Raw genomic sequence first — 27,652 nt, 5'->3', positions numbered from 1 at the left:
GCAATAAAGAAATGATAGGTACGCAGGGTCAGAGCTGGATTTTGCTGTGGGCTCCCGCATGCGGAATCCGGATCGCCCGTGTGAGACTGGCCTAATGCAGATGTAAAGTATCTGGTAGTGTATGGCTGCTTTCACATCTTTATATCTAGACTTCAGTAAATGTAATTTTGTCACATGCAAAATGAATACATCATTTAAAACAACCTACCTGCACCCGAATCCCATGGTATACACACAGCCAAAAGAGTAAAAGAGCACAAAGAAACAGTGACTGGAAGAGGTCATCCAGCATTCCCGGAAACCAGCTATTAACCAGAAACGTCAGAGGGAAGAATGGGTCTGGAAATAAACAGGAGAAACATTGTCTGCCTGCATATGGACTCTTCAGTCTACCTGCAACACTAGATCAGCTTTTCTCCTTGATCACAAATGTAAACCACAATAAGAGTTTGGCCACTGAGATTCTGTCTTTAGGTTCAAATACTATAGAAAACAGATTAAAATAAATGAGCTGAAGTTCCCTTCTCCTAGCTTATATAAGGCCATAGAACTAAAGCGCATGGCGTCTACGGTAGCAATGAGGGATTAGTGGAAAAATCTGTTTGTCGGGATCGGGCAGATTTTACCAAAATTATCATGAATCGAGAATGCATATTCCAATTTCTATTAAAGTCAATAGGAGTAAAAACCGGGTTCACTAACTTACTCTCCAGAAGGTCCCCAATGCATCCAACCACCAAGTGCCATTGGAATACAGCGACACATCTGGGGAACACTGTGCACCTCCGGCCAAAAATTGGCAAAAAATAGTATACAAGGGTGTGGGGGTCAATCATAGCACATGGGTGTCACTGAAATGAAGGCCCACATAGGTTCTCCTAGATCAAAAATTGCACCCAAGTAGTTAGCAGATGTACTGTTGATTTAAAAGCAATATCATAAATTTTACAAGGACAAATTCTACGAGGCAAACACAAAACTCAAGCACGGGCCTTTTCCAAGGAAATGCGGTAGAGTTACCAAAATCTTACAGAGCGACACCACAGGTGTACTGCTTGTTTTAAAAGCAATGTCATAATTTTGCAAAGGACAAATTCTACCAGGTGAAGAGAACTGCTAAGCACGGGCCTCCTCCAAAGAATAGCTGCAGAGCTACAGCTGTTTGTGCTTTAGAAAATTTGTTTTGGCAGAATGAAGAGGAGGGGGCGAGAGGGGACAGATAAGTCCCGCAAGTCTTGGGGGTACCATGAAATGTGGACCGCCATTTTTGGCTTCATACTCCACTTGCGGGACATTGACCCAACGTGTTGTTAAGGATATGCAACGCCCTTGACCATGCTTCCTAGACCACGTGTTCATGGTTAGATGCACCCTGCCACTGACAGCATTCTGCAACGACACAGGCACATTATCACTCACATTTTAGTGCAGAAAAGGACTGACTTTTTGGGCAAAGAAATTGCAGCTGGGCAGTTAGATTAGCATGGAGCATCATGTTGCAGAAGGCATCTGTGTCCACTAGCCTGAAAAGCAGCATTTCCATTGCCAGCAGCTGTGCAATGCTTGTGCTCAGGCTCTGTGCTTGTGGATGGTTGGGGTGGTATTTTTTATTTATTTTTAAGTTCCCACAGCTGGGGAATGAAGGGTTGGCTGTTGACCTGAGACATGCTGGAATATAGAGTAGATGTCAAGGGAGGGAAAGTTAGCAGCTCAATTTCTGCTCTCAATTTCACACTCCTGGCTCCTTCAGCCCGGTCGTCAATTGCAGGAGAGGCCTGAAGTAGGCATGCTACTGCCCCTACACAAAACTGCCTCTCCGTGCTCAGAGGCTACTGCAGATGGCAGATGGAGGAAGAGACTACTACAGCAACGGAAGAGGGAGCAGTTTGAGACTGACTCTTTGTCCTCTGGCCCAGGCGGGCTCTCCAAGGCAGTGGGCAGTGCAACCTCATGTGTCTGTTCATACATGTGTTGAGGTTGTTTATGTTCATGCTCCATTTTAAACATGACCGCTCTTCTGTCATTACCTGACCAGGCTGAACAAGTCCTTTTCACAGACCTAGCTGTGGGACCGATGTTGGGGTTGCTGCAACTAGTAGTAGTTGGTGGTGATGATACAGCTCTTATGTTTTTCTGCAATGCCTTACTCCCAATCTTAGCATGCTGCTACCCCACAATGTCCTCCCCTTTCTACTCGCCAGCTATCTGCCATTATGACTCTCTCTGCCTGTTCACCTCATCATCACCTTCCATCTCCTCTTCATCATCCTTTTCCTCCTGAATGGACTATGTCACAGTGAGCTGGCACCTACGTTTCCACCCCCCTCCCAAGGTACATCTTGCTTGTGGAGAGATAACTATGCGGCACTGACCCACCCTTATCTTTCTCTTCGAAGGAAAAAATGATTGGACATTAGTGCATTCAACGTATTTGACATCCATGACAAAGAATGATCAAACAGCTGGTTACGCATTGCCTATGTTATATATGGCTAGGCCATGTGATGCATGTGTCGAATGAAACTGCTGCCCATATGCAGGCCACATTTGGTGACATCAAGCCACCCTGGCTGCTGATTGGCTGCACACTGAACTCTGTGCAAGGCATTATAGGAAATTCAATTTTCCTCTGATTTTCGACAAAAATTAGCTCACACACATCCGATTCAATTTAGCGAAAATCAGGTTGATTTGATCTCCCGGCCACTAGTCTACACTAGTCTAGAGTACCATATATTATGCAATGGAGAAATATAGTGAACACTACTATATACTTATATATATATAAGCAGGTGGTTTACATGATCAGGTGGTCTACAAAAACAGGAACTGTCCTGAGAAATTCAAGAAGGTGTGAGGTGACTGCAGCAATTCTCAGGCTGCATTATGAACTCCATATGGGTACAGAGTCCTACTGACTGCTTGGGCTGCTCAAGCTAAAAGTACTGCCATTTATGTCATATAGTATGCTTTATTTGGCTGTGGATTACAACTTATTATGGAGCACAGCCTGTATTCTTGTTGGTATGATACTTATGTATATTACTTTTAAGACATGATTCTGTACCATTTTGTACTTTTATATGAATAAATGTTCAATAAAATGTTTTAAAAAGGGGGGGGGGGGCTGCTCTATTACACTTCACATGTCCACATATAAAAAGGACCATATCTTACAAATGGAACCAGATACACATGAATCCTTTGCAACACACAGAATACATTTTGTATTGACCAATTATCACATATGTACCATCTTTAGTAAAAGCACACAGGCATAATAGATTGGTCTAATTGGGCTGTCCAACTGTTCAAGCTGTTGAATATACCCCAAGCTTGTGAACACTTGAGGTCATTAGAAAATAGACCACACTTCTACATAGCCAGGAAGTCTGCGTATGGGACCTATAGGAATTCTTTAGGCTTTTACTTGCAGATAAAACTTTAAAGAACAGAAATCATTTTACCATTATAGAGAAGCAACAAAGGTAAAAGGACCGACATCCATTTTTGCTCTATACCCCAGTCTCTCATGGAAAACTTGCGAAGTGAATGCGCAAATAAACACTGGAAAAGAAAAGAACTTTATTAAATGACTTTCTTTTTTGAGTAATATATAAGTACAATATACAAAAAAGCAAAGTATAAAGAGGGTTCAGCTTTCTTTTAAAATTAACCCCTTCGTAATGGAGCTTTTATGTCTATTTCTAGTTTTGTTTTTTCCAACCTCTTTTAAAAAATCGTAACTCCTTTATTTATCCATCGACGTCGCTGTATGAGGGCTTCTTTTTTGCAGGACGAGTTGTATTATTTAATGTACCATATAATGTACTGAAAGAATTTTTAAAAATTCTAAGTAGATAGAAATAGAAAAAAAATGAAATTCCGCCATCTTTCGGTGCGTCGTTTCTATGGTGCACAAACTGCAACAAAAATGACCTGATAACTTTGTTCTATGGGTCAGTACAATTACAATACCAAACTTATATTTTTTTTTCTTTGCTGTACTAGTATTTTTTTTCAAAATATTTAATTTTTTAATATTATTTTCTGCCACCATCTTCTGCACACAATAGCTTTTTTTATTTTTCCACCCACATAGTTGTGTCAGGACTCATTTTTTGTGGCACGTACCGTAGTTTACGTTGGTACCATTTTGGAATACATACAACTTGATCGCTTTTTACTGCATTTTTTTCTAAGTGACAGGGTGACCAAAAAAGTGCATTTCTGGCGACGTTCATCGTGCAGAGTAAATAATGCGTTATTTTGATTGAACAAACTTTTACGAACGCAACAATACCAAATAAGTATTTTTGTTTTAGGATTTAGACTCTTATTATAAATATGGCAAAAGCAGGGGGATTTAAACTTTTATTACTTTTTTTTCTTTTTTTGCAATTAGTAAAACTTTACTGATCTTATTTTTACTTTTTTTTTTTTAATCCCACTAGGGGACCACAACTTGCAATGCTTTGATCGCTCCTGCAGTATGATGTAATACTGTAATTGGGTAGGCAGTCTATCAAGCCTTTCAGAAGGCCCCCAGCTGCCATGACACCCACGCGGCTCCCTGCGATCTATTTATACCCAGGACTGTAACTGCAGGGGGCTCTATTACCAATGTATAGATAGATCAGGGGTCAGTACAGAGATATATCAGAGGACAATACAGCAGTCTCTCCCATTATCTATTCATACCCAGGACTGTAGCAAGGGGGCACTTATATCAGTGGTCAGTATAGAGATCTCACCCATCATCTATTTATAGCCAGAACTGTAACAAGGGGGTGCTCTAATAACTATGTATAGATATATCAAAGGACAATACAGAGATCTCTCCCATAATCTATTTAAACCCAGGACAGTAACAACGGAGCACTCTATTAACTCTGTATAGATATCAGGGTTCAGTACAAAGATCTCTCCCATCATCTACTTATACCCAGGACTGTAACAAGAGAGCGCTCTAATAACTATGTAGAGATTTATCAGTGGTCAGTATAGAGAGCTCTCTCATCATCTATTATACCCAGAACAGTAATAAGAGGGTGCTCTAATAAGTATCTCTCCCATCATCTATTATACCCAGGACTGTGAGTGTAACAAGGGGGTGCTCGCCACGTCTAGAGGAAAGAAGATTTCTACACAACATATAAGGGGGTTCTTTATTGTGAGAGCAGTGAGACTATGGAACTCTGTGCCTCAGGATGCGGTGATGATGAATACAATAATAGAGTACAAGAGGGGCCTGGATGCCTTTCTTGAGCATAAAATATTACATGTTATATCTTTGATTACTCAGAAGGGTCGGTCATCCGAGGATTATTCCGCTTGCCAGACTCAAGTCAGGAATTAATTTTTTTCGCCTAAAATGAGGAAAATTGGCTTCTACCTCGTGTTTTTTTTTGTTTTTTTTTTACTATGATTCAGGCCTGTAGAGTAAATGTTATCCTGTCACTCATACACCTTGATAAGACTGGCCTAAACAAAGAGGGTTACTCTTAATTAACATAAAGTCCATATGTAGTGCAAAGCTCATAAGTTGAACATTGGAATAGTGAACTACAATCTTATGTGAGGAGGAAATGCAAATCTAAATCTGACATATAGTTCAACTCATGTGACAGATATATTGTACTGCACAGGAGCTGGATTCTAGTCCAAATATAAATAAGGAACTGTCATGAATGTCTGGATTCCTGTATCAAATATCTGATAAAAGACCCCTTACGCCCAGGCAAAAATATACAGCTAATTAATACATTTGAGAACCTTGCTATTATAAGTGGAAAGAAAGAACAAAGACAAAAAATTCAAAAAGAAAGTAGAGGAGCAAGAGACACCGATCACAAACTAAAATGTTACTACACAAATGCACAAAGCATGGGAAACAAACACGGAGAATTGGAGCTGCTAACATAGGAAGAGAAATATGATGTAATAGGCATCATTGATACTTGGTGGCATGATACACATTATTGGAATACAAAGCTTCAAGTATACAACTTTGTCACAAAATTTCCCACTGTGGAAAATCCGCAGCATTCACACTACATGTGAACTTACCCCTAGGCTGGGTCCACACAGGGTGGTTTTGCTGTGGATTGTCCGCAGCAGATAGTCTGTCTCAAAACCTGCACCCACTGATTTAAATGAGAGCTGTGTCTGCAAATACAAGCGCTGGCCAGTACACCGGGGTAGGAGCAGTGCTTCCACTCCGACCCGGATGTATCCAGGCATGTACTTCCTAAAACACCTATTAACCCTTTCCAATCCACTGTCTGACATCTAAAGACATTCCGATTGAAGGCTGTACAGCTCCGATGTCGGAAGATGTCCGGCACGGTATTCTTACTGTATATTACTGGCCACTCTGTTGTCAGGGGCCTCTCCAGCATGTCACATATCGCAGTACTGGCTCTAGCCAGCAGATGGTGCCATTGTATAATGGCAGAAAGAGCAAGCCCCCTAGGAAACCCTGAATCCAAAATTGGATTGCAAAGAGTTAACTTTCATTTATAATCCCCAGCCTGGAAGCCACGGCACTTCAGTTGGGAATTACATATTTTCTTAGGGATGGGGTGACCAAAAAAAGCTCAATTGTGGTGGTGTGCATTTTTTTTCTGACAACACTCACGGTGCGGGGTAAATAATGTGTTACTTTGACAGATTGGGCTTTTATGGATGTCAATTTTTTTTTTAACTATAAATATAGGAAAAGGATTTATTTAACTTTATTTTTTCTGTTTAATAGAAGTTGTTTTCTTTTAGACCTCACATGGGACTTGAACTTGTGATCACTTGATCGCTCCCGCAGTATGAGTTAATACTATAGCATTACATCCTGACAGGCATTCTACCAACCCACTCCATGGACGTGGCTTGATAGGCAATCAGCCATGGCAGTGCTGGGGACCTTCAGAAGTCCCTAGGCTACCAAAACAACCAAACAATCATCTCAGGATCGCATTGCGGTGTGGAGGGGGAGTGTTCGATAGGGAGATTTAAAACTATTCTGAACTGACAATGGCATTTCAAGGGTTAACCGCCACAATCCGTGTCAGCTTTAAGAAATAAAGCTGGCAGCTATAACACGTGTATGTACTTACAGTCACCATAAAGGTAAGCACAACGAACACAAAACGGAACCAGATTTCCACTTGAGAAAATGTTGGGTTGTATGTCTTCCACTAGAAGAAAAAGCAAAACAAGTAACGCTTGACTTAACTAGAGCCAATAAACTGTGTTTGTTCAAAATAAATCACATAAAAACACAATATGAAGCCAAATTTAATTGAGGTTTTCTGACTTATTAACCACTGGTGGCAGTGGGGGTATGAGGTGTGCAGTAAAATAAAACAGATATTTTTGGTATAACTTACCGTAAAATCTCTTTCTCGTCACGTTCATTGGGGGCCACAGCCTAAACCATGGGATATAGCTACTGCCCTAGGAGGCGACACTAAGCAAAAAAGTGTTAGCTCCTCCCCCCTGGCTATATTCCCCCTGCAGGCATTCAGCTAATCAGTCTGTCTGCAAGCAGTAGGAACGCCAGTGGGAGTACGATTATGCATATTATATTTTATACATACCAAATTACAATGTTTTGGCCTAATTTTCTGCCAAACAATGACCGAACAGAAAGTTCCAGGAACCGCCTTAATAAACAAGGGGTGGGTGCTGTGGCCCCCAATGAACGTGACGAGAAAGATATTTTACGGTAAGTTATACCAAAAATATCTGTTTCTCGTCCGTATCATTGGGGGCCACAGCCTAAACCATGGGACGTCCACAAGCAGTCCCGAAACAAAATATACATTGGGTGGGCTATTTACAGGTTTGACCGTGAGGTCAATGGACCGCCGCCTGCAAAATTTTCCGGCCGAGAGCGGCGTCCACCGATATGTGGACCTTATAGAATTTTGACAGCGTGTGTAAGAAGATCCAGGTGGCAGCCTTACCTACCTGACGCGCTGAAGCTCCGTGACGGACCGCCCAGGAGGCCCCTACTGCCCGTGCGGAGTGGGCCGTAACCCGAAATGGTGGCGCGCGTCCTGAGGTACGATACGCCTCTGTTATCAAGGACCTTATCCACTTAGGTATGGTGACCTTCGTGTGTACTGGCGTTGGACAGAAGGAAGGCAGGACAATATCTTCATTGATGTGGAAATCCGAAACTACTTTCGGTAAAAATTCTGGTGATGGTCTCAGTACCACTTTATCTTGGTGGAAAAGTCCTATAGGGGGTCTGTATAGACAAGGCCGCCAGTTCCGAGACCCTACGAATAGAGGTAATAGCGACCAGGCATACTACCTTCCAGGTCAGTAGCCGCATAGGAATCTCTTTCAGCGGTTCAAACGGTTGGTCTGTCATAGCCTCCGATACGATATTAAGATCCCACGCTTGAACCGGTGGTTTCAACGGGGGTGTCGTATGGGCGACTCCCTGCAGGAATGTTCGCACAGCCATTCTGCTTGCGATTGGTCTCTGAAACAGCACCGTCAGTGCTGGTACCTGCCCCCTTAGAGAGCCTACCCTTAATCCTATTTCGAGACCCGATTGTAGGAATGCCAGTATTCTGGCCACCGAACATTGCATCAGCTGCACTCGCCGATCCTTGCACCAGGTGAAGAAATGCTTCCAGACTCTGTAATAAATAGCCGACGAGGCCGGTTTCCTGGCCTGTATCATTGTTTGAATCACCTTCTTCGAGTCACCTTTTCTTCCTAATACCTCGGTCTCAACGGCCAGGCCGTCAAAATGTAGCGACCTGGAATCCGGGTGTAGCAAAGGCCCTTAGGATAGCAAAATCTCTTCGATCCGGTAGGTGCCATGGTGCGTCAGTCAACATTTCTATGATGCTCGCGTACCAGCTTCTTCTTGGCCAATCTGGCGCTATTAATATCGCTGGTCGCCCTTCCTGTTTGATTTTCCCTAAGATTCTTGGTATGAGAGAGATTGGTGGAAATACGTACAGGAGTTTGTATCCCCCCCACGGGATGGTCAGTGCGTCTGTTGCCGCCGCTTACGGATCCCGTGCTCGGGCCACAAATGGAAGAATTTTGTAATTCAGTCTGGACGCCATGAGGTCCACGTGTGGCGTGCCCCCTTTCTGACATATCGTCCGGAATATCTCTGGGTGTAACCCCCATTCGCCGGGATCCACCGTTTCCCGACTTAGGTAATCTGCCACCCAGTTGTCTACTCTGGGAATGTAGACTGCTGATATTGAGTCCAGATGACTCTCCGCCCACGTCAGTATGCGAGTTACCTCGCTCATTACCGACGTGTCCCGTGTGTCCCCTTGATGGTTGACATAGGCCACAGCTGTGGTGTTGTCTGTCTGGATGCGCACATCCTTCTTCTTGAGACTGGACCCGAAGTGCCGAAGAGTCAGGTAAATGGCCCGTAATTCTAGGATGTTGATGTGTAACATTATTTCTCTCTGAGGCCAAACTCCCTGAACAGACTGGCCCTCCAGTGTTCCGCCCCAGCCTGAGCGGCTGGCGTCTGTCGTCAATATTATCCATCGTTCTGGGCCCAAAGCCCGTCCTACCTGAAGCCACCCAGATTTCAAACACCCCTTCAACGCATCCTGGACTTGAGGGGTTATCCGGATTCGTTGCTCCAGGGTCCATGTGGACCTGTTCCAGTGGGACAATATCAGATGTTGAAGCATCCTTGAGCGGAACTGGGCAAAGGGGACCGCCTCAAAGGCTGCTACCATCTGGCCCAGAATACTCATACAGTGCCTGATGGCCAACGTTCTCTTCTGCATTAGAGACCGAACACCGTGTAGAAGTTTGTCTACTTTTGTTTGAGGTAGTAGAACGCGGTGCTGGCTGGTGTCGAATATCATGCCTAAGAACTCCAGACGTTGTGCTGGTATTGGGCCCGATTTGTCGCGGTTTATTATCCAGCCAAATTCTTCGAAAGTTTCCATCGTGACGCGTAAACTCCCGATGTTGCCGTCCCGTGACGGTGCTTTTACTAGCACATCGTCCAGGTATGGTATGGCTGCTATACCCTTGCATGGAGTAGTGCAATCACTGCTGGTAGTATTCTCGTAAATACCCTTGGGGAAGTTGAAAGGCCAAATGGCAGAGCCGTGAATTGAAAATGCCTTCCCTGCGTCTCGAAACGAAGGAATTTTTGGTGTGCTTCCCGAATCGGAGTATGGCGGTATGTGTCCTTGATGTCTATTGAGGACAAAAATCCGCCCGACTGCATGGAGGCTATCACGGATTTGATCGACTCCATCCGGAAATGCTTTGTTTTGATGAATTGATTTAGTCTCCCTAAATCCAGTACTGGCCTGACCCTGCCGTCTTTTTTGGGCACTAGAGAAAGATTTGAGTAGAACCCTTGCTTCTCTTGCGTCCCTGGCACTGGTTTTACAACCCCTTGTGCCGGAAGATTTTCCACTGCCAATTGTAGATTGGCTACTCCTCCCGGGGTGGCAGGTAGTCTGGACCTGCAAAATGAATCCTGCGGTAGAGTCGCGAATTCGATCGCGTACCCTGAGGCCACGATCTCCTGCACCCACTTGTTGCTCACGTGACTTCACCAGGTCTCCCGAAATTGGGAGAGTCTGCCCCCCCACCCTGGTGACACTGGGTGGGGGCAGAGACTGATGCCGTGTTCTTTGATCCCGCCGCCTTAGATGTTCCTGGTCGGGATCGCCATGGTTGTCTCGTCTTGAAGGTTGGACCTTTCCCTGCGTCTGTCGGGGCCCTCCTAGATTGGGACCACTGCCCTGTCCCAGGACGGGATGAAAAACGCCGAAATGACCTAAAAACGGTTTCCTCTTCAATGGAACCTTTTTCCTTTCTTGTTGGTATTTATGGCAATGACATGCTTTTGCCGCCTGTGGCATCCTTTATTAAGTCATCTAACTTGGGCCCAAAGAGCCTATTTCCCTCAAAGGGTAATTTTGTTAGGACCATTTTGGACGCTGAATCAGCTGACCAGCTCTTTAGCCAGAGGGTTCGCCTTGCCGCGATAGAAGCGGCGGATGCTCGAGCCACGAACTTAGCTGCATCTCTCTGCTGCGCATACGAATTTGTTCGCTTGTATGATATTGCCTGTAGTTCACTAGATGGAGCGCCTGCCAGAATGTCTTTCCGCAGCTGTTTGGCCCAGGCTATCTAGGCTTTACGGACCATGCGGCCACTAAGATCGGCTGTAGGGCGGTGCCCGTAGCCTGAAATACTGATTTCGTCAATGTATCCAGTTTTCTGTCTTGAGGATTAGCCAGAGTTGCCACTTCGGCTGTTGGCAACGCCGTGCCTCTGGATAGCCGTGCCACCGGCGGATCGACCCCGGGGGTACCGCCCAACCCTTTTTCACATTCCCTGGGAATGGGTATGCAACTTCCCAAGTTTTCCCGGGTTGCCTAAATTTTTTGTCAGGATTCTGCCATTCTTTATCAAGGACGTCCGCTAAGTCCTGATGGTCTGGAACGACCTGTCGCGGTCTCCTCCGTTACTTGGAGTGTTTCTCTTACAGCTATTACTAGACTGTCCATTAGGCTCGCCAATCGCGAAACCTGTTCGTCATCCAGATCAGAAGCAGACGAGCCCGCAGAGAGTTCTTCGTCTTCCGATTCACTGCTCTCGCCCGCTGTTTGGGCGTATCCTGCGAAGCACGGGAGCATGATGCCCGGGAGGAGTCATGGCGGGCTCGGGCCAGTCTTGTAAAGTACCGGGACCGCGAAGAATGCCTTGATCTGTGATAAGTCCGGACGAACTCCCTGGACCCATGGGAGCCATGAGAGTCCCTGGACCGCCTGGACTTGGAAGGTCTAGGCGACGCTCTAGCATGGCGAGACTTACGGGAGGTGACCTGCTACTACGGGACCTCCTTCTTTTGCGTGCCCTCCCGCGCGCATATTCCGAAGAGGCAACTTCCGAGCTGGATTCTAACCGGCGTAAAATTGCCGCAGAAGATGTGGCCAGGCCGGGAACGGCAGCGAACAAGGACCTAGCCCATTGGGATTCGGCCCTTGGCTCCACAGGGGCGGCGGGGGGCACCGGGGTCCCTGGAACTGCACGTGCCGTTGTACACTTAGCGTAGCGAGGGTCGGTTTGACCGCAGGCAAACTTAACGCTGCAAGATGTGCAAGCGTAATGCTTCACCCTCCCCTTGGCCGGCTGGAACCCACTGATGTAGGGTCAGACATGGCAACAGAAAACCTCAGGTGAGAGGGAATGCTACGTACTGCACAGAAGTACCTGCAGGGGGAAAAGGGGAGGGGAGACACCACGAAGTGCTGCCTTGGCAGGCTTACCCGGTCTAGCAGCTGTTTAAGCGGTTCCCCTGATCCAGCTGGAGCCTCTGGTCCTGAAGCTTGAAGGCCGTCAGGTGTTGACGTGGGTCCACCATACGGAAATAGTAGCGTTGGTGACCTGGCAGGTGTGTGGCAGGTACTGCTGCGGGTGCTGGTACAGCTGCTGGTGCCCGTTACAGAAGGTGCTGCTGCTGTCCGGGTGCTCACTCTGTGGCAATAAGTCTGCAGGCCGTGTCAGCGCTGGATGCTGCATGCTGAGAACTGCGCACAGTGCTGGGCTCAGTCACTAGTCAAAGGGACTGTCTTGCTGCTGGGAGCGGCCATTCTTCTGCCTGGCTGCTTCTTCCAAGTTTGCCGCGGGCAGAGGGGGCGTGGCTTGCCCCGGAAGTGACATTTTCAAAAAAAAAATTAAAAAAATTTTACGGCCCAGCGTCGGTGCCCCGCCCCCCGGAGCGCCGCGGCCGGAAGTTACCTGCCCAGCCAGCGCCCCGGCGTCCTGCTGGTATAAAGTGCCCATACACCTGTTGCTGGGAGAGCCGCTGCTGCCTGCCGCCATCGTACTTGCTTCATTGTTAGGATGCCCGCTCCTAAGGTACCTTGCGTCCGTCAGGGAAGCCACAGCCTGGCCATACGTCGACTTGTCTCCAGCAGTGCTTCCCCCTATGCGTCACTGGTCAGAAAAGTGCGCCACTCCAGGGAGGGGGAGCCCTATGGCTGGCGGGTAACCGACGCCAATGCGCATTGCAGGTCGGGCCCCTTTTTCTTCTCTGGGTGAGACGCCGCAGGGGTGGTGGAGACACCCCCTGCCTGCGTCTCCCCCAGGGGAGGCCAGTAGAGCCAGGGAAAAGCCCTGACTCCCCAGATTCCCATGTATAGCCACGTCTGCCTCCTAACAGACACTAAGCTAAAGACTGATTAGCTGAATGCCTGCAGGGGGGATATAGCCAGGGGGGAGGAGCTAACACTTTTTTGCTTAGTGTCGCCTCCTAGGGCAGTAGCTATATCCCATGGTTTAGGCTGTGGCCCCCAATGATACGGACGAGAAAACTACACCTACTCACCTCCCGTTGTGTCCCGTCCTGCGCTGCCGCTGACTGCCACATCTGTTTACATCAACAACTGTCATATGGATTGTTTGCCCTTGTGACTGCTGCAGCCAATGAAAGGCCGGCTCGGACGTCATCAATGATGTCCCTTAAACCTACCTACATTAGAAGCCCACATGACAAATTTATGGGACGTCAGCAGGCCTGGAGGTTCCACAAAAAGGAAAGTGAAGTACTATTATTTATAAATTACCCAATTTTATTACAGTGCTGTTTGAAATTTTATGAAACCTTTAGAATTTTCCATATTTTGGTTTAGATTTGACCTATACTCCATAAAAGTTTCACACAACCCCTAAAATTACATAAAAAGGAACCAAATCAAAAGAGTCAAAAATATCAGACTTTGTTATGTATTTATTGAGGAAAATTATCCAATATTATACATTATCCAATATCATACATCTGATGAGACCCGTGTGCAGCAATAACTGTATCTAAATATTTCCGGTAACTGTTCATTAGTCCTGGACATTGGATTGGAGGAATTGTAGTCTATTCCTCCATGCAAAACTGCTTTAGCTCTGTTATAGGTGGTTTCTTCCCATGAACTGCTTGCTTCAGGCCCTTCTACAACATTTTTATAGGATTATGCAGGATTTCTTATTTGCCCTTTCCAAAACTTAAACTTTATTCTTCTTTAAGCATTCTTTTATCCAACGATTTGTGTGCTTTGGGTCGTTGTCTTCCTGCATGGCCCACGTTCTCTTGATATTCAGCTCACAGACAAATGTCCTGACTTTTCCTTTAGAATTCACTGGTATAGTTCAGAATTCACTGTTTTATCAATGATAGCTAGCTGTCCTGGACCAAATGAGGCAAAAAAGTCCAAGCTATCATACTGCCACCATTGTGTTTCATAGACAGTATGATGTTTTTATGCTGGAAAGCAATGTTATTCTCCAAACCTAATGCTTCTCATTTAAGCCAAAAACCTCTATTTTGGTCTCATTCGTCCACAGAACATTGTTCCAGTAGCCTTCTGCCTTGTTCAGGTTATGTTTAGCAAACTGCAGGCACGCAGCAATGATCTTTGAGAGCAGTGGTTGTCTCCTCGTAATCCTGCCATGCACACCATTGTTTGGTGTCCTCCTGATGGTGGAATCATAAACATAATTATCTAATGTGAGAAAGCCTTTTAGTTACTTGGAAGTGACCTTGGGTTGTGACCTCACAGACTATAATACAACTTGCTCTTGGCATAATCTTTGTTGGTTGACCACTCCTGGGGAGAGCAATAATGGTCTTGAATTTCCTCCATTTGTATACAATCTGACTGTGGATTGGTAGAGTCCAAACTCTTTAGAGATGGTTTTGTAACCTTTTCCAGCCTGATGATCATCCATAACTGTTCTTCTAAGGTCCTCAGAAATCTCTTTGCTAATACCATGATACACTTCCACAAATGTGTTGTGAAGATTAGACTTTGATAGATCCCTGTTCTTTAACTAAAACAGGTCACCCGCTCACACCTTATTGTCATCCAATTGATTCATATTATTTGCTAATATTAAAGGTTGACATACTTTTGCCACTCACAGAAATGTGATATTGGGTCATTTTCCTCAATAAAGAAATGATCAAGTCTAATAAAATTTTAACTCATTTGTTTGATTTGGTTCTCTTTATCAATTTTTTAGAACTTGTGTGAAAATCTGATGCAGTTTTAGGTCAAGTAAAAGCCAAAGTATGGAAAATTCTGAAAGATTCAAAGACTTTCAAATACCACTGTATGTTTCAAGAAAGTATCCAAACCTCTCTTGAAGTCATCTGCTATTTCTGCCTTTTGAATTGATCTTAAGGTGGTTACCTGGAACTTTAAAAATTGATGGTTGACTATCTCCATGGCGTTTCGGGAAACATCAGATTCCCTTTAATCCTTATCAGGCACGAGTCCATAGTTTTAAAAGTCGCTAAGCCCAGTTTTACAGTTTAGTGACCTGAATAGGATGAAGCTGTTGGAAACTGTAATACCAGACATAGTCAAGTCCAGAAATATGGTAAATAATGAAGGTGATGTGGTACTTACCAGAGCACCATGACCCCTTCAAATAGCTTATTGGCAAGGATGCCAAGAGTGGCACCCCAAAGACCTAATATTGCTGGCTTCTCCTAATGATATATCATCAGTTTGAAAGTCCCAGATAACCTCAATAGAATATTCAGCTGGTCAGTGCTTTTTGTATGGACCGGTTTTAGCTTCCACCTCTGAAGTGCATGGTTTTGATTGTAACAAATTTAACAGCATCAACACTTTTTGTGGTAAACACTAGTCTAAACACAACCAATGACACATTTTTGGGAGATAAAAATTGTGCAGCAAATATTAGCATAAGATATGTTTAGTATGTTCAGGATGCGTTCAACCATTTGTACTCACTGTAAATATGACACCTGTAATAGTATATCGCAGCTGATTAAGATTTTCAAAATGGATCTCAAGATTATACTGGGTGTAGTTCAAATATCCGAGGTGGACTACTATAATTTCATCGCATTTCTACAACCAAAGAGAACAACAAGAGTGAGCATGAACCGCATACAGCATTATGAATTACAACGTTTAGTGGCATATTACAGTGTTCTACATGTGAGTAAAGATAAAAGGAAGCAACAGGACAGGTTCAGGCTAGAGGGCAGGCAAGGAGAGGGTTCTGGTAATAAAAAAAATAAATCAATTCCACAATTTTTGTTACTATGCAACCTCAATAAATGCCAGCAGTGATACCTACCTGCGCACAACTAAGTGTCCTCGGTCGAGAGTGCTCTTTATTATCTCGGTAGGACACGGTCGCATCAGAAGCCACTCCATGGATTTTCACAGACAACGTAAAATTGTTCTGAAAGCTGAAGTCTGCGCAAAAGGAGCACACAATGAGGTGGAAAACATTCTTACTAATACAATATAACAGCGGCAATAGCATGCAAAATTCAGCCACAGATACGAGCGTTTCTGTATTAAGAAGTGACATGTCACATTGACAGACTAAATTCGCAAGTGGATCCTTGCTAGAAAGCTGCAGATTTTGACACTTTTTCCCACGTAGAAATCACCGTGGAAAAATCAATTGCAATTCCCCCTTCTGAGCATACTCTCAGTATACAAACGAATGTCAGATGCACGCTCATTGCCCACAAAAATAATATCTATATGTGGTTTCCCAACTACAGTTTAACAGACTTTCATACTGATGTGAAAAAAACACAGTGGTCCCAAATTGGTGCATTTCTATTTTAAATTTAAAAAAAAGAACTGTCCAAAACACTTCTCCTGTTGGTGGTGGCTGGGCAGAAGGTTACTGAGCAGCAGGGTCCCTGCCCAACCAGCCTGGTTTCCCTTGGCCAAGATCCTTCTTTCAGATGGTCCGTACCGGTGACATGACTTGTATTACAACGCTGCTTAGATGTTACAGTACAAGGCGATGCTGCAGTGATTATTAATCCTGGATAATGGCAGAATTAATCTTAATGAATACTACGGAAATCCCAGAGGGAACACTGAACTCACATGGTGCAGAGTCCGTATCAGGACATCTTGCTCTGCTGTTAGATGCAAAAGTCATATTCATGAAAGTTCTACACCTGACAGTGACGACACCAAAATCCGACTAGTCAGTTTTTAGCCTCAACCAAACATGTTTGGCTTATTTCTTTCTTTCTTTCTTTTTTTTGGTTGTAATATACTGGTGCAGAGTTTATTTAGACGACCTGTGAAATGCTACTCTAAGTCAATAAGCCCTCATGTATGTGGCTGTTAGCTGCCTTAAAAACTCAATTCATGTGTGGCTTTCTTCATGGGGTTAGAATTCACAGAGGCAGAGGGATACAAGAAAAAACTTTTTAGCAAATATTCACTGGGTGTATCCCCTAAAATATAACTTTTAATAATAAATATATTTAAAATAGTGTTTAAGCCTCACAAAAATCAGACAAACAAGACAGACAATAACAGAACAAGAGGTTCTATACTGGAAGAGAACCAGAAGAAATTAGGTGAAGCTGGCCCCTCTATAGTAGTACAAGGGTGTGCTAGAAAACGAGACACTAATGCCTATCCTAGGTAAACCAATAATAAAAACGGATATGGCTTTATTTAGATGTAATTAGAGGCCAGTGTCGGAGTAGATCCTCTTGAACGAAGTGGATGGGGGCTGATGACTCTACCAAATTCGGTGATTTGCAGCTAGCGTCTAATGAAAAAGAGCACTTAGGCCCAGACTATGTCCTATCGAATAGACTAGGAACACAACAATAAGCGACTTGATGGGGGTCACAAAACACCGATCTTTTAGTTGTAATAACGTCTCAATGAGAGACAGGTTCGATTCCATCCAGGAAAATGCCCTGTTCGAGGAATAAAGGGCAGAGGATGATAACCGATCAGATGCCAGCGAAAGTATATGATGGGTTCTTATCCATGATAGGGTTCAGAACGGGTTAAAATTTTTGTTCTGAATGAGGGAACACCAATCAGTGCTTTTGCTGGGTTCTTTCGCAAAATGCATTCATTGGTTCAAAAGTGGCTGATGGAATTTTGGCCACAGGTTACCAATCAAGAATCACGATAGATTCGAATAGAATTGATAAGATGTAAACTAGAGGACCACAATCAGGAGTATGATGGGTTCTCATGCATAATACGGTTCGAAAACCAATTCAAAACTGGTTCTTGAGCACATAACGCCAGCTGATGATCAAACTGGGTTCTCTTATAGGAAAATTTACAAAACTGATTCAAAACTGGTTCAACGCGTTTCTGTCTCATACAGAGTCATCAGGAACCTTGATGCACGATAGTGTCATCTGACAATGAAGAAGTAGTTGTCCTTGATAGTTATAGTACCTTTCCTATCTATGGTTGAATTAGCCCGTGATAATAGAAATGCCCTAAACTGTAAATAATGCTGTTAGATATTCCAATAAGGGGTGCCTATCCGTAAGGGCAAATAGACCGATAGTAAGACGCACATAAACGAAAAGCATACCACCCTAAGCTTCCCTAATAATAGAACAAACCCAAATAGTTTGGTAGACTGCTCTTCAAATTAGAACTAACCAAAATAGACAAGGCACCTGTAGAATATTAAGCGTTAGGATTGGCGCAAAAATTCTTTTACTGAAAGTGCCGAGTAAAAATACAATTATGTGCTGGAAATAAAGTCCAATTCAAAGCAGGGTCCCAACAATTCGTGGTAAATGCTCCTGAATCAACAAAAGGAGTAAACCCTAATTCGGTTAGAATACCAGAGAAAGAGCAAAGTGGGAAGAGGAGAGTAAGAACAGCAACTCCTGTCTTGATGGTAGACAGGAGGGAAATGTTGTCTCACAGGAATTGCATGTCTTAAATGAGGTGAAGAGGCTAACGCCCCCTTGGGGGTATGTCCCCGTTATCCAATGAGTAGACACCATCAACAGAGACCACCCCCTCCCCCTCATCACAGTGGGAGGGACTCTATGTCACAATATACCGGCCATATCACATTTCCTCTAAAAAGGAGTGTAATAGAAGCCGTTTAGTGTATAGACAGCTAGTGTGTGTGCAGCAGTACCTATCCGCGGGTGGGATCGCTATTAGTGCCGATGCCGTTGGCCGTAGTAATCCACCTCATAGAGCTCATCTGAGACCCTGTGTTTAGGGGTGACGTAATGACGTCTGGAGGAGTGGCCGTGCCATGACGTGGTGGTGTAGGTGCGTGCGGGATAAGGGTAGAGCGAGTGACAGTAGCGCTAGGTTGCGTCACCACGCTCACCCGAAACCATGTGACTGCGCGATGACGTCATGACGTCTAAAGGAGGAGTTACCTCGCAGGGAGGAACTAGTCCCAGGAGATGATAGGTAGGCTGCCGAGTACCTGTAACCATGGAGACCTAGATGTTAGGCTACATTGGTTACTGCGTACCAATTGACTGTATGGTGTGAGTCAGTACCGGCACGACCCATTGTTTATTTGGCCGCTCAAGTGCTCTGCAAGTGGGCAATGGGGCCTAAAATGCCTTCAAGCAAAATGTCTGTTCTGAAAGCCACCGGCTGCTCCTTTCAGTTTGGGCCCCGATGTACATACAGACATAATATTAGGGCCACAATTGGTATGTTTCTAAACACAGGACAAACAGGAGGATCCATTTTGAGGTGTAAATTCTCATTTTCATGTGCACTATAGAATAAAAATATCTTTAAAATGACATATTTGCAACAATATAAAAAATTTTATTTTTTCTCTTCTAAATTGCATTAAAGGGGTTGTCCTGCGGTCAAAACGAAAAATTGTTCACACCCCAGTCCCCTATGTTAAGCAAGCATCACAAACTACCCATGTAAATCAGTTTTTTAGAGCGTTTCTACTCACCATGAAGCTGTTTCATGAAGTTATAAAAATCTTCTTCCAAGATGGCCGCCGTCATTTCCCAAGGTGCACCGCTGGTCTTCTCCTTATGGTGCACTGCGGGTCTTCTCCCATGGTGCACCGTGGATGTTCTTCTCCAGTCTGAGCTCCACTGCCGATTACAGCCACCTCATTGGCTGATCGGCACCACGTGATGGGGGCAGAGCTACGCGATGACGCTGAGAAGGGTGAGGAGCCAAGACGCAGCTCGTGAGCCCGCATCCTCCAGAAGAGGATTCTTCTCTGCGCAAGCGCGACTGTTGCGGCGACCAGAAGAGAAGTTTGGTCGTCGCCATGGAGACGGGGACGCCAGCACCGGAGGGGGTAAGTGTATAACTTCTGTATGGCCAATATTTAATGCACGATGTATATTACAAAGTGCATTAATATGGCCATACAGAAGTGCATAACTGCACTTGCTTCTGCAGGACAACCCCTTTAACTCCTGAAAAAAATATTGTGGTGTCAAAATACTTCTGCCCCCCCTCAGTGAATATATTAAGGAGTGTAGTTTTTAAAATAGGGTCATTTGTAGGGGTATCTATCATTCTGACACCTATGAGCCTTTGCAATCTTGGGTTGGTGTAGGAAAACAAAGTGTTCCTCAAAATGGTCATAACTAATGTTAAATTTGTACGTCTCCTAAATGGTAAAAAAAAGCCAAAGTTTTTCAAATGTGCGCCCAAAATAAAGTAAACACATAGAAATATATATCTAATCACAAATTTGTACAGTATGTTTGCACATATTTGAGATATTACAGTTGAAAATATGAAAAATTTATATTTTTTTAAAAATTTTACCAATTTTGGCACTTATAATAAATTGATATAAAATCTATCGGTCTATTTTTACCACCTAAATGAAGTACAACATGTGGCGAAAAAACAATGTCAGAATCACTTCGATATGCAAGACCTTTACGAGTTATTCTATGCTAAAGTTACATGTCAGATTTCCAAAATTTGGCTCTGTCACTAAGATGCAAACAGACTTCATCACTAAGGGGTTAAGGCTACCTTCACATAGAGAAGTGCCATATCACGCAAGGCGTTTTTCTGTCAAAATCGCCTCCCATCACTTCAGAAAAGCAGCGATCCTCCAGATTGTGTTTCAGCCGCGTCAGAAGATCAGCAAGTGTTTCCCATTGTTTTCAGTGGGAAACCTCACCTTGCACGCCGTGCAATGCGTTTTCCTGTCCAATTGAAAACAATGCGCGATGCATTCCAAGAAACGTGAAGAGATAAGACATCACACATGTATATGACTCCATTCAAAAGAATGCAGTTCATATTTGTGCATCTTGCAATGCACGACTCTCACGCGAGTGAATCCGGCCTAATATGATGTTTGACACTACCATCCGAGCATGGCCTGATATGGGCACCATTAGCATGCCCTCTGGTTTAGCAGTTGTCATCATACCCTGTGCTCTACGATGAGGTATCACTCAGTCACAACTCACTGCGCAGCCTGGTATGCATCTTCTATAACGGATTCAACTATACAAATCAGAAAGACTTTTGGATTAGCTTACCATCCGATTTGTCAAGTTTAATTCTGCACATTAGCCATAGCTGCTGGTTGTAAGTTGACATGATTGGAGAGATCAAGGAATATTGTCCTGCCTGCAAAATTAAAGGTATAATTAAAAAGGAGGTGAGATCATCTGAGAGCCTGAAAAGATTACACTGTATCAACAGGTAGGAAGTCCAACGTGAAAGAGCTTGGTCAAGATTTAAAAATAGGTACAATGATTTTTTGTCCCCATCAAACATTGCCATGTCTACATGTAATACTGCATTTCAGCCTCATTTATTGGACTGCAATGAGCTGCCATACCAGACAGCCACGGATGTACAGCAGATTTTTTTCCTAATCCTGAAGCCTTTTAAAGGACACTGTGGCCCTTTCTTAGAATCGCGTTTGATACTTATTGGGGAACGGCCCCCCTGCTATGAGATCGCAGGGTGACGTTCGGTTGCCATGGCACCCAGGGGCTTTCTGTACGTTTAATAAGAATGGTGACATCTCTAGCTGTGGTGGTGAAGGCGGAGTGATAATAGACCTTGGATAGGGTGGACTTGAGTAGTGGGAGAGTATCCTTAAATGTCTGCATATCTTGAGGGCAAATATCACAGTTCTGCTCTCTCTTAAGATGGTTGTTAAGGCCTATTACATTCCAAGACAGAAATGATAACACTTCCGTAGTCCGAATGTATTCAGAAATAAAATATGGAGTCTGGGACAGTTGAGTGTATGGCAAAATCCATTAGAGGGGAGATTGTGCATCAGCTGTATGTGACCTTTAGCAAGTAAATGTAGGAGCTGTAAAAAAAACGTATAATCAAAAAGCCATCTTGATTCCCCCCCCTCCCTCCTAGTCTTGGATGCAAAGCGTCTTGGATCCCAACAAGGTATAGAACAGGTGCAATCTATACTCACTGTTAAGGTAGCCTAGAAAAGACCCAATGTAACGTTGGCGCAGGCCACATTCCCCAAGCAGGAAGGATAAAGTCAGTATGCACACTCAATGCACAAAAGGGACTTTTGAAAAAAATCACTGTGACAAGACAACCATGTAAAAGACTGTTGGCACACGCTGCCGATGAATTAGGCTTCAGGAGGGCAGAGTGGGCAAGTGCTCCTATCAGGACAATGTTCAATCCAATCCAACATATCCTGCAGGGTGGTGAAGAAATGGGACTTCCCTTCTGACAGAACCTTACATATAGACAGAAGTCTAGATAGAATGAGATTTGAGAGTCAGTGTATGGTATAGCCCCTTTCTCTCTAGTAAGCTGTAATAGGGTACCTCTATCCTTGTAGTTGCGAATGTTTGCTATGAATGTACAAGATGGAGCACCAAGTAGCAGAAGTTTCAGTGGGGCTCTCTCGAACACAAACATAATTGTTTGACACTAGGTGTCAAGAAACAGTGTATGAATACCCCCTTAAACAAGACAGCAAGTAAAGCGACTATACATGCCACAGCAGCCTCCTCTTTCCTCCCCCTGCAAACTACTGCAACATGAATACGGGCACTGACTTAAGTACTTGCAGCACCATGGTATTCTTACACAACTGGCACTGCATTGCCATGTTGTGCACAGCAGCCCCTGGCTTATCTAATGCCCTAAAGCAGTGATTCCCAGACTTGTTCAGCAATGGAACCTTTTTTGAAGCCAAAGTTTCTCATGAAGCCCCAAAGCGGGACAGATGGAGTGGTCAGGGGGAGGGGTTAGGGTCAAAAGCAAAAAAATATCCGGCAGCATTCAAAAGGTGATTTTTAAATAAAAGTCCAACCTTTAATGTTAGAGTGAGTATCTGTCCTTACGAGTACGCTCGCTCATCTCTAATTTTTACCTTAATCATTATAAAAAGGACAGGGTAGTTTGAAAAAAAGAAGAAAAAAAAAGGGAGGAACGCTGGAGTGCTGGATGGGCTATTAATATACATTATAGTTTAAATTAACATGCTCTGGAATTAAATTCCGCACCACATGTCAATATCCGCACGGGTTTTGTGCAGTATTTTTCCAAGGTGTGTGGATTCGATTTTCAAAATCTCATTTACTTTGCTGCTTCAGCTACTGTGAATTCCTCACAAAATCCGCCCCATGTAGTAATAGTGACCCCCTATATTGGTGGTCCCGCTAGTAATAGTGACCCCTATATTGGTGGTCCCGCTAGTAATAGTGCTCCCCACAGTGGCCTCAGTAGTAATAATGACCCCCCCCCCCCCCCACAGTGGGTCAAAGATAGAACTGGGTACCAAAAGGACAGAAAATAGAAAGTAGATAGCTCTGTACATTGCACAGTGTCTTGGTTTGCACTACAGACCGAGTCTAGTTCACTTCAAAAGGATCAACCTACAGTACAAACCCCGACCACTACACAATGTATGCAGCTGTCTGCCTCCTGCAGCAAAACAGACAGAAGTGGGACAAGTCCTTTAACCCCTTAAGAATCTAGCCCTTTTGGGGGTTTTTTCCTCCCCCCTTAAAAAAAATCATAACTTTTTAAGTGGAGTGAAATGGAAAAAAAAGTAATCCACCATCTTGGGGAAAGAGCCTTAGTTTCTACAGTAAACATACTAAAGGAACAATGACAGGACAACTTTATTCTGTGGGTCGATACGATTACAATGCTACCAAATTTATATAGTATTTTTTTCTGTACTACTTTTAATCAAATAAAATACTTCTTTGAAAAAAAGAAAATCTTCTGGCCATCTTCTGACCACCAGAACTTTTTATTTTTTTCAAACAACATAGTTGTGTGAGGGCTCGTTTTTTTGCAAAATATCCTGTAGTTTCTATTGGAGTACATATGTCTTTTTGTTCGCTTCTTATTACATTTTTTCTTTATGATAGGAGGACCAAAAAAGTGCAATTCTGACGTGTATTTTTCTTTGTATTTCTGTGTTGTTTTTTAATAATAATAAAACATTTTAAAACTGATTTTTACATTATTTTTTTTAGTCCCCACAGGGGGGCTTGAACTTGGGATTGTTTGATTGCTCCTACAGTATGATGCAACACCATAGTATTTTATTCTACAGTGATCTGATAGGCAGTCTATTAAGCGATAGGCAATCTGCAATAGCAGCTCTGGGGGCTTTCAGAAGGCCCCCGGCTGCTGTGGCAAATGAACAGCGCCCTGGGATCTTATTGCGGAGAAGCCATTCAGTACTCCAGGACTTTGATCAAAGCATTTAAATGGTCAACAGCCGCATGCTGATCGCAACTGTGGCCAACGGCTATGTAGATCGCCAGAACATAATTGGGGATCCTCAAGTACAGTGAAGATGCCAAGTTCCATTAAGGATGGAGAGAGACAAAGCTGGGCTAGAATTAACTCTACCTGACAGTGTAAATAAATATGTCCTTCAGGATCTGTGGAAAGCCGGGTCATAATCACGTAATAGCTGTCATTACTGTATGTCAACTCTTGTAGAGAACCAAGACAAAGAGCAAAGAAATAAATTGTCAACCATAGAGAGGGCACTCAGTTCTCTGAAGAGAATGCTTGGGTACAAGGTTGTATGTAACAGTACTTTCCCCTTACCTTAGATGAATTTGTTGCTTTGGATTCCTGGTCTTTGGTCTCAATAACCTTTGGTCCTGAAATACAGAAACAGTTAGGATTTTACCATTTTTTATTCTACATTTACTCATGAAGTGGCTGGCGGCTCCTCCGTATCACACGTCCCATCATGCCGTTAGGCGTTCAGTACATTACATTGCTCAGTTTTGCACTTGCATGTGAGTTGTGTGTACTCTGCATTTTTATATACTTTCTTGTAAAATCTTTTACAAAAACACATGCTTAGAAAATTTTAATTAACAAGCAACGATCTTGAAATATGACTCAATACTGATCCTTCTGAGCCATTCTGCAGTGTTTGTATGAAAGGTTAAAGAAAAACGGTAACTTGGCACTGCTCTCCAATGAAAAATCACAAGACATGAAATATCCAACTTCTTTTATTACTTAACTTAAAAACCAGCAGATACTTGCTGGGATCAACATAATCAAATATACGCTTTCCGAGAGATGGGACATTCATCCACCCGCACGGATATGTGCATGATCTGCTTCAAATAGGTTAACCAGTCAATAACAAACCCAGGTGTCATTGCATGTTGAACTGTGAACCACATGTTGACTCATTTGATTGTCTATGCTAGAGTCGTGGGCTATAAATTGTGTAATGTTCATCCTTCGCATTGGGTAAATGTTGTACTGTGTATTATGTGTTCTCTTGTTCCATGTTTAGTAAAACCAATACTGATCCTTCTGAGCCTTTCTGCAGCACTTGACACCGTAGATAAGCTGGTCCTCCTCTCTATGCTGAACTCTGCAGGCCTTAGGCTGGGGTCACACGGGGCGGAATCCCGCCGGAAATCTCGCGGTTTGGCCGCAGCAAAAACCGCGAGATTTCCGCCGGGAGAAGCGCCGCGGAAAAACCCGCGGCGGCTTTGAAGCGGCCGGGCCGCTCGCTCTTCCGCTGCGGCAGGCGCTCCCATAGAGGAGAGCGCGGCCGCAGCGGAATGAGAAAATAAATAGACATGCTGCATTCGGCAAAGCCGCGGCTGCGGTCGCTGCAGCCGCGGTTTCGGACGGATTAACCGCAGCAAATTGGCCTTCCCGTGTGGACGAGATTTCTGAGAAATCTCGTCCACATGGCTGGCTAATCTCGAGATTAGCGGCCGCAGGCGGATTTGCCGCGCAGAAATTCCACACGGAATTTCCGCGGCAAATCCGCCCTGTGTGAACCCAGCCTTAAAGATGCTGCTCTCCTTTCTACCTCTCTGACTGCTTGCCTGTTGTATTATCTGCTGGTCCTATTGCTCCTCTTCCCATTACTGTTGGGGTTCCTCAGGGTTCGGTCCTCTCCCCTTTTCCATCCACCCAGCCCCTACTGGACAAACTATCGGATTCCACTTTCAGTACCATCTCTACACGGATGACACCCAATTATATATTTGTCCTGTGCCATCACTATAAAATACCAGTCCTTGACTGTCCACAGTCTCTGGAATCAGGTCCTCTGTCTGAAAATAAATCTTTCAAAAACTGGACACCTTGCGTTTCTGCCATCTACTGACCAGCTTAAGGGTGCCTACCCACTACCGTTACGCGATTTTAACATTAACAAGTCCCATAGACTGGAGAAAAAAATGCTGCGAATTTCACAATGAAAAAGAACTGTAGTGGGTAGTCACCCTAAGTGTGCGGTGCTACCATAACTCCCTGAGAGCACACCCGCTGTCTTGGGGTCATATTGGACTCTGATCATTTCTTCGCTCTCTATATTCAATCATTTGCATGTTCATGTTCCCCCAAGAATTCACCCTTTTCTTACTGTGGATACATAAAAAACCCTCTTATTGTTGCCCTGATCCATTCTCATCCCGATTACTAGAACTCATGCTAAAATCGGTCTTCTCACTAAACTCTCCAATCCATCCTGAATGTAGCAGCCAGGCTCACCATTCTATCCATTCTAGACCATCTGGCCAAGTGATGTCACCTGTCAGATTCAGCGGTGTCGGACCATCATAATGGCGGTCCACTGCAGCAGCGAGTAGATTTTATATAGTTTGGGCCACAGGAGAACTAAAACTATATAAAATAACTCAGAAAACCCCTTTAAATTACCTCCTAATGGAGAAAGTTCAGGACTGCATCTACTCTCCTTAGGAGTGAGCAGACTGTTACGGATACTCCAAGAGCACACAAGGACAATTCTTAGGTGAGAAAGAACCCAAGGGTGAGAGCAACACCTACAGAAGACTAGAAACTGCTAAAACATCCTTTCATGTGTCCATAATTTAAAAAAAAACATTAAAATGGTGATCATGGGAGGCCACCACGAAGGAAGATGCTGCTGTCCAAAAAAAAATACATTGTGACCCGTCTCATCTTTGCCTGAGACAACCTGGATGTTCCACAATACTTATGTATTATGGACAGTTGAGACAAAACGTGGACCTTTTTAGCACAATGCTGTGTTTGGAGGAGAAGGAACGCTGCACACCAACACCTCAACCCCGCTGTGAAGCATATGGAAGGGGCATCGTATCTTGGGGCCGCTTTGTTGCCTCAGGGCCGGAACATGTTGCGATTAATGAGAAAATCATGAATTCTACAGAGCATCTGACATTTTACAGGAGAATGTAAGGGCAGCAGTAAGTCCATGACCACAAGCTGAAGAGGTGTTGGCTGATGCAGCAAGGGAATGACCAAAGAATAAAATTGAATGAAAATAAAATAAAGGTACATTCACACATGGAAGAATTGATGCAGATTTTGGTTAGACTGAAACGGAAGCTGATTCTCGTCCAGTCGTTCAGTTTCTGCAT

At 44.0% G+C, this 27,652-nt stretch overlaps 1 protein-coding gene across 3 annotated transcripts in view; it reads right to left on the bottom strand.

Moving 5' to 3' along the window:
• TMEM181 (transmembrane protein 181) overlaps nucleotides 1-27,652 on the bottom strand; it is an 82,501-nt gene that overhangs the window by 32,163 nt on the left and 22,686 nt on the right. For all 3 annotated transcript variants that reach the window (XM_066596092.1, XM_066596095.1, XM_066596093.1), the window contains exons 3-9: nucleotides 24,852-24,907; nucleotides 21,320-21,410; nucleotides 16,132-16,253; nucleotides 15,780-15,899; nucleotides 7,113-7,193; nucleotides 3,468-3,567; nucleotides 209-339 (exon numbers count right to left, since the gene is read on the bottom strand). In XM_066596092.1, the coding sequence (XP_066452189.1) occupies nucleotides 209-339; nucleotides 3,468-3,567; nucleotides 7,113-7,193; nucleotides 15,780-15,899; nucleotides 16,132-16,253; nucleotides 21,320-21,410; nucleotides 24,852-24,907 (701 nt within the window). The remainder of the gene's footprint in view (nucleotides 1-208; nucleotides 340-3,467; nucleotides 3,568-7,112; nucleotides 7,194-15,779; nucleotides 15,900-16,131; nucleotides 16,254-21,319; nucleotides 21,411-24,851; nucleotides 24,908-27,652) is intronic.

The sequence above is a fragment of the Eleutherodactylus coqui genome, chromosome 3 (genome assembly GCF_035609145.1).
Source record: "Eleutherodactylus coqui strain aEleCoq1 chromosome 3, aEleCoq1.hap1, whole genome shotgun sequence".
Lineage (NCBI taxonomy): Eukaryota > Metazoa > Chordata > Amphibia > Anura > Eleutherodactylidae > Eleutherodactylus > Eleutherodactylus coqui.
Note: the sequence above shows the minus strand (reverse complement) of the source record. Positions and strands in the feature narration are given on the sequence as shown.